This window comes from Zingiber officinale, chromosome 3A (assembly GCF_018446385.1).
Source record: "Zingiber officinale cultivar Zhangliang chromosome 3A, Zo_v1.1, whole genome shotgun sequence".
NCBI classification, from domain to species: Eukaryota; Viridiplantae; Streptophyta; class Magnoliopsida; order Zingiberales; family Zingiberaceae; genus Zingiber; species Zingiber officinale.
Genome location: NC_055990.1, coordinates 152,330,448 through 152,341,830, shown reverse-complemented (window position 1 = coordinate 152,341,830; position 11,383 = coordinate 152,330,448). Strand labels below are relative to the sequence as shown.

The window sequence follows — 11,383 nt, the reverse complement described above, 5'->3', positions numbered from 1 at the left end:
TCTGTTTATCTAATAATTTAATTTTAGTAATAGATTAGTTACTTATTAAATACTTTTGAATAAAATTTAATTAATCTAAATTGCCCAAAATAATTTGATGATATGTAAACATTGTTTTGTTAAATAATAAAATAAAATGTAATAAAATTAGAGTAATAAACGGACGGCGCGAGAGCTGCACAAGAGGAGAGAGACCCTCGCTCTCTCGTAGGTCGTAGCTCTCCCTCGGGGCTCCGTAGCCCGTAGGCTGAAGTGACTTTTTGTTTTTGTCCCCTTCCGGGCCTCGGCTCCCGGCTGCTCCCGTAGCCCGACGGTTGCGGTGATTGTTTTTTTGTACCATCGTCGGAGTCTTGTTGGCGAAGAAAACCACCTATTATATTCCTTTACCTTCTCTACATCCCATCGCCGGCCAAGTTCCCGCATTCGTCACGCTATCCCTAACCCCTCCTCTGTCTCATGGCCGCCGCCGCCGCTGCTGATCCTTCTTCCCCCTCCCTCTCCCCGCGTGCCTCATTGGCCGCCCGCCACCCTTGGCCTCTGGTCAACGGGGCGGAGCCCGAGGGTCCTGCCGCCGATGCCCTGCCTTCGCCTTCCTCCCCATCGCCAGCCGTCGCGATCGCCGACCTGGAGATCTCAGATCGATCTCCTCAGGAGGTGCATGCAGAAGACGGGTTTACGGACGCCGCACAAGGTACGAAGCAGGCTTGGAAGCGGCCGGACAACGTGTCGGCGAAAGCGGGCGGAGCGGTGATGGGGGGAGCCGCGTCCTGGCCCGCTCTCTCCGAGACCGCCAAACCCTCCCCCAAATCGTCTTCGTCCGATACGCTGAAATCGCTTGCTGAGGCGCCTCTCTCTGCGCCCGCGGTGAGATTTTCCTGGTTTTGGTCAAAATTCCATAGGTTTTGTAATGACATCGATCTAAGCAACTGCACGTGCTGTTCCGGTAATTTATTTATGATTCTTTATCCTGCTTAGGGTACTACGATTTCTACTTCTTCGCCAAAACCAAACTCTAATCCATATCTGTCCCGGAATCATACGACTCCTGCCCGTCAGAAAACAATGAAACGTGGCGGGGGCAGCAATATTAGCAGCAGCGGCGCATCTGGTGATGGTGGGATGACGCTGCCTTCGCCATCACCGACTTTATCACCTATGGCAAATTCGGAGAAGCATGCACCTTCAGAAATCCCATTCTCACCTCGAGACCAGATTACCAGGAAGAACACGAATTGGGACCGTGGAAATACCCTAGGAAGGTCGGTATTACATGCCAATGATGGTAGCGACCTTAAAAGCTATGGTGGCTACCGGAGGTGGAACAATGGTGGGGGTGCTGGTTCTCACAACAACTATAATAATCACCGTGATGTTGAGCGCGGAGTCTATGATGGATATCGTCGGAATGCAGGTGGCACAGATGCCCGCATGCAGCCACGGAATGCCAGGCTCCTCAGGCCGCCTACTTCACCAGTGGCGCCTCCTTTCCTCGGTCCTCCTCCTCAGGTGGGGCCTTTTGGCAATCAGATTGTTTTTCCTGGTACGTTATCCCATCTTGATCTTTGATCTGGTATTCTCCTAGCTAGTTTAGGTATCGTTTACCTGTCATGGCGGTTTAATCTGCCTTTCAGATGTACCTTCTCCTGTCTTTTATATCGCTACTCAGCCACCTCCTGGAGGTGTGCCCTTTGTACCTCATCCAGCAGTGCTTCCTCAGATGTTTATTCCAACTATTGATCCGCAGCGTTCTAATTTATTGAAGCAGATAGATTATTATTTCAGGTGAACATCCCTTTTGCTATTTGATATGGTTATTATTGACATAATTTAAGGCGTGTTTGAGTTCAGCAATTGCTTTTCCATCCTTCAGTGCAGAAAACTTGTGCAGAGACGTTTATCTGAGACAGAACATGGATGAACAAGGATGGGTCCCAGTGTCTCTGATTGCTGGTTTTAATAGAGTAACTTATAACCGTTTTCTGTTTTTTGTTTTCCTGCAATTACTTCATGTTCATACCATGTATCCTTTGGTTCTCTAGTTGTGTTGCCTTTGTAGTGTGTAGTGCAACATGAACTGTCATTGGCATGTTTAGCATAATGTTATTCTAAACATTCCTTCTCAATTATCAAAGAGCAGGTAAGTACTTTTCTGCATAATTGTCATAAGCTTCCTATTTAATAGGTTGCAGTGATATTTCCTTAGTTATGAACTACTCTCGGTGCATTTTTGTTTGTGATTTTGAAGCAAGTGTGCAAGGTTCTTCGGTTGTATTTTTTTTTTTTCTCATTTTTTATTAAGATCAACCAATATGTATAAAATAAATAATTTGGTACATCTATTGTGTGTGTGTGTGTGTGTGTTTTAAGGAGCAAGTATATAAATATAACAACTACAAATTGTGAATAAACTATTTGGGGGTTTGCATATCCAATTTTTTGTAAAAAAATTAATTACTATTAATATCCAAATCTATTAATTTTAGTTTTATTAACTATTTAACAGGCATTAAGATCCTATCAATTCAACTTGTAAAATTATAATTTATATTTGTATTTTATCTCTTCTCCTTCCCTTCTTCACACCTTTCAAAATCTCAAGGTATAATGCTTATCTCTCCACATTTAGAAGTTAGAACAATATTATCTTCATTCTTACACAATGATACTAAAATCATTTTTGAAATTCCGTGTTGTGTTGAGACAAGATCAAAATTTATTGTTTTGGTAGATTACTGAAATGCAATACTAGTTGGCAGAGCTATTCTCTCCCATGTTACCTGTCCCAAGGAGTATAAAACACATCAAAGCATATCAAGATAAATTTAACTAATGACACCTCAACCATTTTTTTAATCTAGATATTGTTATATTCTTGTTATTTCTCTAAAATTTTAATCCTATTGACTATTCGATTACTATAAAGTGTGAAATTCATTTGAATTTATGTTAGCATGCTGCAGTGCATACTGAAAATTACCAAGTATTAATACAGTATCGTATAATAAAATCTTATTTCAGTTGATTATCTATTTGTTGTAGTCCACTTCTTAGAAATAGAAAAGCTAAGTGGATGGAATTGAAGGAAGAAAACTCCTCTAAATACATCTTGGCATGCTTTTCCATTATTTTTTTTTGACCTTTTCTCCAACTTATTTTCTTCTATAATATATTTACTCTTCTATACCTCTGTCTGAAAGTATTCTCTTTTGCAAATGGATAACATAGTCATATGATCATGGTCTAATTTCTACTTGATCTCTTTATTCATCATTTGCATATTGAGGTACTTAGCTGATGAAGGCAATGTCCATTACTTATCAGTGATGATCTAATTTTATTACCAACAAAATTAAAATTCTTATTCACAGGGCAATGTTTTTGGTGTTATTTTGCTCCGGGACCTAACATAACTCTTGATTTTGCCATTTCAGATTTGAGAGAGACTCAATGTAGCATGTTATGAAAAAGTCTATGGATAATGCATATATATATGGGGTTTTTACCTTGCGCACCCACCGTGTGCGACCACAGGTGTGTGCCCCTCACAGCGGGGTGCCTAGAAGTGATCTAGGTGCCCGGACCCGTGAAAGGTGCCCACCGTGGTCGCACATGGTGGGCATGCAGGATATCAAACCCCTATATATATAGATCTATGTTTATGGCATTTGTTTTTGTAATGTTTCATACTGATTTTTTTAACAAGGTTGGTGAATATGCAAAACCATTGGTCTTTCCTCTTGTTGTTAGCTAGAGTAATCTCTATAATTGAATAGTTAGATTATTGTTATATGATAGGGTTCATATGTTCCAACTTTTTTTTATTATTTATCTGTTTATTAATTTATATATATATAAATATATATATATATATATATATATATATATATATATATATATATATATATATATATATATATATTTTTTTTTCAGTGAACTTATGTGCCTAATGGTAACCTTAAGCATGTTATGCAAAAATAGTCAGTATTTCATCTTTGTTACAGCAGGATGAATTAATTCTGAGAAAACATTGGGTGTCATACTCATTAGGTCAATATATCTTGATACTTCCCAGGAGACTTTTTTAAAGAAACATTTTTCTTTCTTTCTTATGGACAAGATAAGCATTGCCTAATATGTTATATCTATCAGGATCGGGAGTGTTCTTCCGCATACTAGGAGGTAACCCATCTAGTGACAAAATAATAATAATAATAATAATAATAATAATAAAAATAAATAACATGAGATAGGCAAATATTGCATATGCATTTTCTTAAAAAATTGAGCAAATTTACGGAGTGCGGAGAAAATAATCTCATACAAGAAGTGAAAGTGCTAAACAAAGAACACCTTTCAACAATAGATAAATCAACCTTGGAATTCTCATGATTCCAAGGTCAGGGAGGAGGTTCACTAAATGATAAGCATAGATTCCTTACCTCTTCTATTAGAAATTCAAAGGATGACTTCTATTGTCCCAAATCATTAATTTCTTCTTCAGAATTCAAAAGCCTAATGCTTTCCCTCTTTTATTTTTTGTCTTCTTTTTTTTCCTTTATTTTTCTCTCCATTTTTTTTATTTTCTAAACAGCAGCAACCAGCAACAATTTTTAATTAACAACAACCAGCAACTATTGCCATAAGAGGAATAACTTTTTTCTCTTCTATTTCTAAATGAAGAGGGGGTTGTTTGGTTGCTAGCTGGCATATATCACAAGAAAACCGATGAGAGAACCATTTGCTATAGTAACAGTAGTAGGATGAGATATTTCATCAAAAAAAAATTAGTAGGATGAGATATTGTTAAAGGTATTATCAAATATGGTCTGGCACCCTTTGAGTTTAGAATCCATATTTTGGTTTTGGATATTTGCATGATACAAGCATTAAAATTATCTTCATCAACTAAGGAGGCCATGGACTAAATTGGCGAATTACTAGTAGTACGCTGATGAAGAAAGCACAGGCATTCATCAGCTGGTATATTGATTGTAGATCTAGCACTGGAGGGCTTATTATTGAGAAGACCCTCGTGAGGAATTTTCTTGAGCCGTGACATTCTGCTAGGTTGTGTGATACTGTTGTGATAGGAGAGAGGAATACTCATTTGGTTAAAGGAAATATAATACTCAATGTTCCGGCAACAGGTGCATTTGCTCTTTGAGATCCTCACATGCTCACTCCAGCTACCAGAGTCAAGGACAACTCAATTGATGATGGAATATCAGATGCATTGCCAAAGAAATAAATGCAAAAGAAGACTCTGGGATCCTCAGGGAAGAAACAGCTGTGAACAATACAATTTCGTAATGATGTAGTGCTCATGGAAAGGATGGATAAGATTCAAGTAGTCACAGATTGATAATGATGATAATATTCAGAATATCAGATGTTTAAGTATTTCTGAAATGATATTTACGAGCTTTAAGACTAATATGTTATAATCTATTTGCATTTGCGATTGGAGACTATGAATAGGCCATTTGCTTGCAAGGTCTGCATATGCTATTTGCGGCCTATTGTCCCTTAAAACTCTGAAACTACATTTGCTTCTACTTTCTACCCCTAGATACAAGTACTGTGATATAAAACTTCAGGGATTCGTTACCAATTTATGGTCTCATATGATATTTTCTTTTTACTAATATTTTCATTTATTCTGCCAACGGTAGTGTTTTTCATGCCATTAACAAAACTTTACCTTTCTGTCTTTTCCAGGTCAAGCAATTAACAAACAGTATAGAATTTATATTAGAAACATTGCAGCTATCAGCGGTCCTTGAAGTACAGGTACCTTCATGTCTTGTCTCTTTGTTTGTGGAACGTTTTCTATATCATTTATATCTATCACTTTTTGCTAGACATTTTATTTTTCATTTTGATTCTTATTGCAGGGTGATAAGATAAGGAAGCATCATGATTGGATGAATTGGGTCTTGCCGCCAACGGACAAACAGTCAGCTAATGTTTCTAGTCAATTGCCAACATCTCCAAACTTCAATAATCTGGCGGCTTGTCATGGAATAGGATATACTTACCAGAACAGCATGAGATTACCAAATCCTAGTGAGCTTCTTAGCAGATCAGCATCTGGGAATTTGAGTAACCAGATAGAAGTGCCAGTAAATCACAATTGGGATGCAAATGGTCAAGTCATGATTGCAGATTCTGATAAGATCAAACCTGGACGAAGTTTACTCAGGAGCGACACATTTTGAAGTTGGCTCACTCTCGAGGTTTAAGCATAGGTAAACATTTGCCATGCCAGAACTGGGAGGCTTTTCTGAGATTGAAGAATAAAAAACAATAAAAACTTGGAAAAAAATCTATGAAAGGAGAAATTCGAACAACAAAAGGGAAACAGAAATAAAAGCTACTATTGTGAGGAGGTTTCATTTATGGACGGATGCCATTACTTCTGCCTAACTCTCTTTGATTATTAGTATCTGCTACTTGGTTATTTTTGGATCAAACCATTTTTTTTCCTACTTGAGAGTCGTGCTACTCTAATTTTGAGTTCCTCGTTTCAGATGGTCGAAACACCCCGTAGGACATGACATTATTTTCGGTTCCCGTTGCCTAAGGAATTTTGCTGCATTAATTTTTGGCTAAGAATTTGAAGCTATTTTGCTAGGGTTTCCTGTGATGGATGCGATTCAATAGATGCCGACTTTATCAAAATCTTAAATGAATTGATCTGAGCCTATGCACTCATCAGGTTTTCTGTGAATCATTTTCAATTATAACCTAGGACTTGTTTATAGTTTGTAAGACGAGGAGCAGGTAGGATAGGAAGCCACAAGACAACTCAGTAACTTTGAGAGCTCGGGCAAGTTATGAACTCAATGGCTCTAGGATCTCGAGAACAGCTTGAGAGGATTCCATTCAAATAAGGAAAAATAATGATTAATCAGGTTGGGTAATATCGAGTCTGAATGATTGGAATGTTGTAGTTGGGTTCGAATCGTGGATATTTGGGAGATAACTTAGATGCCCTATCACATCACATCCGGACTCCATTCAAATAGGAGAGCTTTGATTCGATAATTCGAAAGCTCAAATGACTCGATCAAAACTATTTTCAGAGATCGGGCTTTTAGATTTAGAACATATATTACAACGTAAAAAAAAGTCGCATATGCATAGTTTGTGGAACCCGAAAACCCATACTATCATTTAACAAATTTTACTTATTAAATTTATTTATTAATTTATCTCATTATCTATGATTATATTTATATATATTGTATTCAAATATATTAAAATATTACTTTAAATTTAAATTATTTACAGTGTATTAAAGTAAAGAATTATTATACGTTGCAAAAATCAGAAAGCGATCATTAATCAGAAAGGGGCAAATGTGATATTTTGAACAATTCTTGGACGTATAAAAATAAAGCGAATCCAGAGACTTTGAAAATCGCAACAGACGCTATCCCATCCCAAGGTCTCGGTTTCCTCTCCGGTTTGGTTTCATCGTCGATCGAAACCCCTGCGGCGATCTGCAGCGCATCCAATGGCGTTGGACGGCCAGAAGAAGGTAACCCTGTTGAGCTCGGACGGAGAGGGGTTCGAGGCCGATGAGGCGGCGGCTGTGCAGTCGCAGACCATACGCCACATGATCGAGGACGGCTGCGCCCATAGCAGCATTCCTCTCCCCAATGTCACCTCTCAGATACTCGCCAAGGTGATCGAGTACTGCAACAGGCGCGTCGACGCTTACGGCAGTAACGGCCAAGATGGCGCCGCCGAGGGCGTGGAGGACGAAGGGTTCAAGGCCTGGGAAGCGGAGTTCGTGAAGGTCGACCAGCCTACCCTCTTCGACCTCATCCTGGTTCGTTTCTCTCCCTTCTCACGTTCTTGAGACCACAGTTTGTAATTGATTGGTAACCCCCATTGGATATTCTTTTATTCCTCTTGATCTTGGATAAATTTCGGTTTCTTTCTCTGCGTGAACTAGTTCTTGTTGAAACAAATCCTGAATCTCTACCGAAATGTTGTTGAGTTCTTATTGATTGGGCAGCAGAACTCGGCGGTGTGTTTGCACACAAGTCGAGGCAGCACGCCTGGGCCTACAATTCTATTACAAGGTTTCGAACTAAATATTAGTGTCCAATGAATCTTTCGCCTTTCGCCTCGTTTTTTTGCCATTGACGCCACAACCTTTTAGGACAGTCACATCGATTATAGAAGATCAAAGAGATTTTTCTTGTATTTCTCAATTTGGTGTCGAGGAAGAGGTTTAGCCACGTTTATCTAGGTATCTCTGTTGTTATCATAGAAATTTTATTTCTCTATGTAGATGTAAGCATAAATTGAAAGGTATGTATTTTAGTAGATTATTTTCATTTGTACATAAGGTATTTGGTGTATTGATATTCTCATCTTATAAGAAGATTTTGTTAAGTGGTTTTACAATGAGCTCAGTGCGTCAAATGTTACTCTATGTTGAGTTTTTTAAGGTGATAAATTATAGAACCTATCTCTATGTTGAGTTTGTGGGGTTATTTTATTTAGAAAGAAACAAAACATGAAATAAAAGCGAGGAAGATTGAAAGATGGAGGCAATAGGTAGCATTAGAATATCTCTTGCCAATAATGTCAATATAGTACCTCAAGTGGTTATAACATATTGCATCATATAGAGGTTGGAGTATTTTCAGTAACAAAAATCATCTCATTTGGATGCCATATAGGTTTTTCTAGTTTCTTGTGGATGAGTTAATTTGAAAGAAGATATCAGATAATATGAACTTGTATCACTTGTGAGCTCTGAGCAAGGTTTTTTTTTTCCGTCTTCTTCAAATGTCTCTATATTTTGCTTAGATGGAGACTGGAAGAGTTTGTAAGGTGAAGGATCTTTGCATTCGAAGAGCTTGATGTGATGTTTTTCTTTTGTTCGTCTCATCGATGTTGAGATGGGAATCTTGGGAGGATGAAAACCTTGACTGTGTGAGCACCTAATAGGGCTAATGCTTAGATGTGATTGTGAATGTAGGACCAGGCCGAATCACATTATATCACTCGTGTTCCTTTGTTGTGTTTTTTGTGCCCATTTTATTGTGTCCAAGGAGGAAGCAGGTTGTATTTACTTGCAAACAAGATTTCAATATATTGTTTCTAACAGGGGAAATTTTGTTATGGGTTTGGGATGATGTGCTATTGTTGTACCAGCGTCAATAAATGCATGATAGTTTGATACGACACATTAGAGCATCTTATTGAGAGAAATCTTATGGTGGTTACCTGGTAGTGTTGTTGTCTTCAATCTCCATTTGCATGGGATGGATTACTAGATTAGAATTATGAATTAGTTGTGCAGGATGATTGCAGCAAAACGAACAAGCAATAAGGGAGATTAGGACAATACTAGAGGTTCATTAGTAGTATAGTGTAAGAGAATTAAAGATGCAAAATATTATTCCAATTTTACAAATAATCCATGTACCATTTGTTTTTTGTTTTGCAATATTCCTATATATAATGTTCTTGGGTGTTGAATTAATGTCAAAATTGTTACTTATTTTAGAAAATTCAGCAGTTTCATCTTGAATTTCCAGTGAATTCACTTGATAGAGAAGTTTTTTTAGTGGGGTAGAAAGATGCAAATTCAAATTAGGAATTTCAGATTAGAAAGTCTCAAATTTTATGGGTTTTAAAATAAGTGGAATTTTATTTTAATTAGTCATCGTAAATTGGGATCTTGTTTATTCACTGCTAAGTTTGAATAAGTTAGTTTAGTAATCAGTTAGTTATCATTAACTTGAAGGAAAATTGGTCATGGTTGAGGCCTTTAAAGGGGATCTTATTCCCTCTTGATCTTGTCTTTCAACTTAATAAAATCTTGTTTTGCTTTTTGTTCATCTCGGTGCAATGCCAGGGAGTCACCCAATGATTTGAATGATCCTTGCCATCCTTATTTTTATGGTCAATTGCAACTATTCATTATGGATGATTATCCCACCTAAATTAAAAAATTGACTATTTGAAATGAATATTGAAGTTACGCTCGAATTGGGCTATTTGAAAATATATATTTACCTAGGCATCTAGTTGATTGTTAGGGACTGTAGTTAATTGAATAATCTCAGGATTATGACTGTCTAGGGAGGCATCAACTATGTCAAACCAAGAAGTCCATGTTTTTAGCTTGTGTTTGTCTGTTCTCTCTCTCACCTCTGTCTCATTTTTATCTCTATACCCACCCAAGACCCTCTCTTTCTTTTTTTTCCGTTGGATTTTTTTACGACTTTTTATGCTTTGTGCTGCCCGGCCACTTAACTTTGAATTCCACCTCTGATGATTCCTTTTTATGATTTCAGGCAGCAAACTATCTGGACATCAAACCGTTGCTAGATCTGACTTGCCAAAGTGTTGCAGATATGATTAAGGGCAAAACTCCAGAAGAAATTCGCAGGTCTTTCAATATAAAGAATGACTTTACACCTGAAGAAGAAGAAGAGATCCGCAGAGAGAACCAGTGGGCCTTTGAGTGATGTAAAGCCACTATAAAATCTGTCACTATTTCCCACTTAGTTCGACTTGATGTTTGCAACTCGAGAAACATCAATTTGTGGTTGGAGATGAATAGTTGCAATTAGTGGACGTCAATCTGTGGCAGCCACTTAGTTCTATGACTGGACAGTAATTGCAATTTGTGACCTTCTTCCTGTTTGTGGTTGGAGATGAATATGTGAAACTAGTAGGCAATGCTTTTATCGGTAAATGATAGAAGAAAGCAGCATATCTGATAATCGAGGATGCAAGAAAATATAGAAAGCTGCTAGGACATTTTTCTCATTTTTTTATTCGTAGGAGGAGGTGGCAGATAAGCTCAACGTCAAGAATACAAGGTATCCATTTATTCTTTTCCTTCTTATTTCGTTCAACATATTCTCTTTTTTTTAAAAAAAAAAACAGGAAAAAGAAAAAAGAGAGGTCATTGGTTATGTATAATGATAAAAACAATTTGAAAAGATCATTAGAAGTCATTTTTCTTTCAAGGTGCCGATGATTCGCCTGAAACCACAAATTGAAGAAAGAAATAAAGAAAACCATGTGGCCGTGGATTCTGATGTCGCGAGGGTGGTCGGTGCTCCACCAGCCAAAGCACTTTCCTGATGTCATCATCAATCATTTTCCCCAAAAATGACTTCGTTTTTTTTCTTCTAATTAAACAAAGTAAAGAAGTGCAAATAAATATTAGATATATATGTCCAGATAGTTCATAAAAGAATTACAAATTAAAATTAACTAGCTTGTGATTAAGCCAAGGCAAGTGGGATTATTTACAATTAATTGGAAAAAATAAAATATTGGCCAATATTTATTTGTGGCAAGTAGTTATAATAAATAAACGCACCACACACGCGTATAATAT

The 11,383-nt window shown here is 37.4% G+C and overlaps 2 protein-coding genes across 2 annotated transcripts; both read left to right on the top strand.

Annotated features, from left to right (window-relative positions):
* The first annotated feature begins 173 nt into the window (after nucleotides 1–173).
* Nucleotides 174–6,488, top strand: LOC122052849 (la-related protein 1B-like). The gene is made up of 6 exons (XM_042614579.1): nucleotides 174–864; nucleotides 976–1,540; nucleotides 1,632–1,782; nucleotides 1,871–1,961; nucleotides 5,719–5,790; nucleotides 5,895–6,488. The coding sequence occupies exons 1-6, from the start codon at nucleotides 457–459 to the stop codon at nucleotides 6,216–6,218; spliced, it is 1,611 nt and encodes a 536-aa protein (XP_042470513.1). The 5' UTR covers nucleotides 174–456; the 3' UTR covers nucleotides 6,219–6,488.
* A 939-nt stretch (nucleotides 6,489–7,427) lies between these two features.
* On the top strand, nucleotides 7,428–10,677 carry LOC122054135 (SKP1-like protein 1A). Its single transcript, XM_042615955.1, has 2 exons — nucleotides 7,428–7,837; nucleotides 10,326–10,677. The coding sequence occupies exons 1-2, from the start codon at nucleotides 7,520–7,522 to the stop codon at nucleotides 10,497–10,499; spliced, it is 492 nt and encodes a 163-aa protein (XP_042471889.1). The 5' UTR covers nucleotides 7,428–7,519; the 3' UTR covers nucleotides 10,500–10,677.
* The last annotated feature ends 706 nt before the right edge of the window (nucleotides 10,678–11,383 follow it).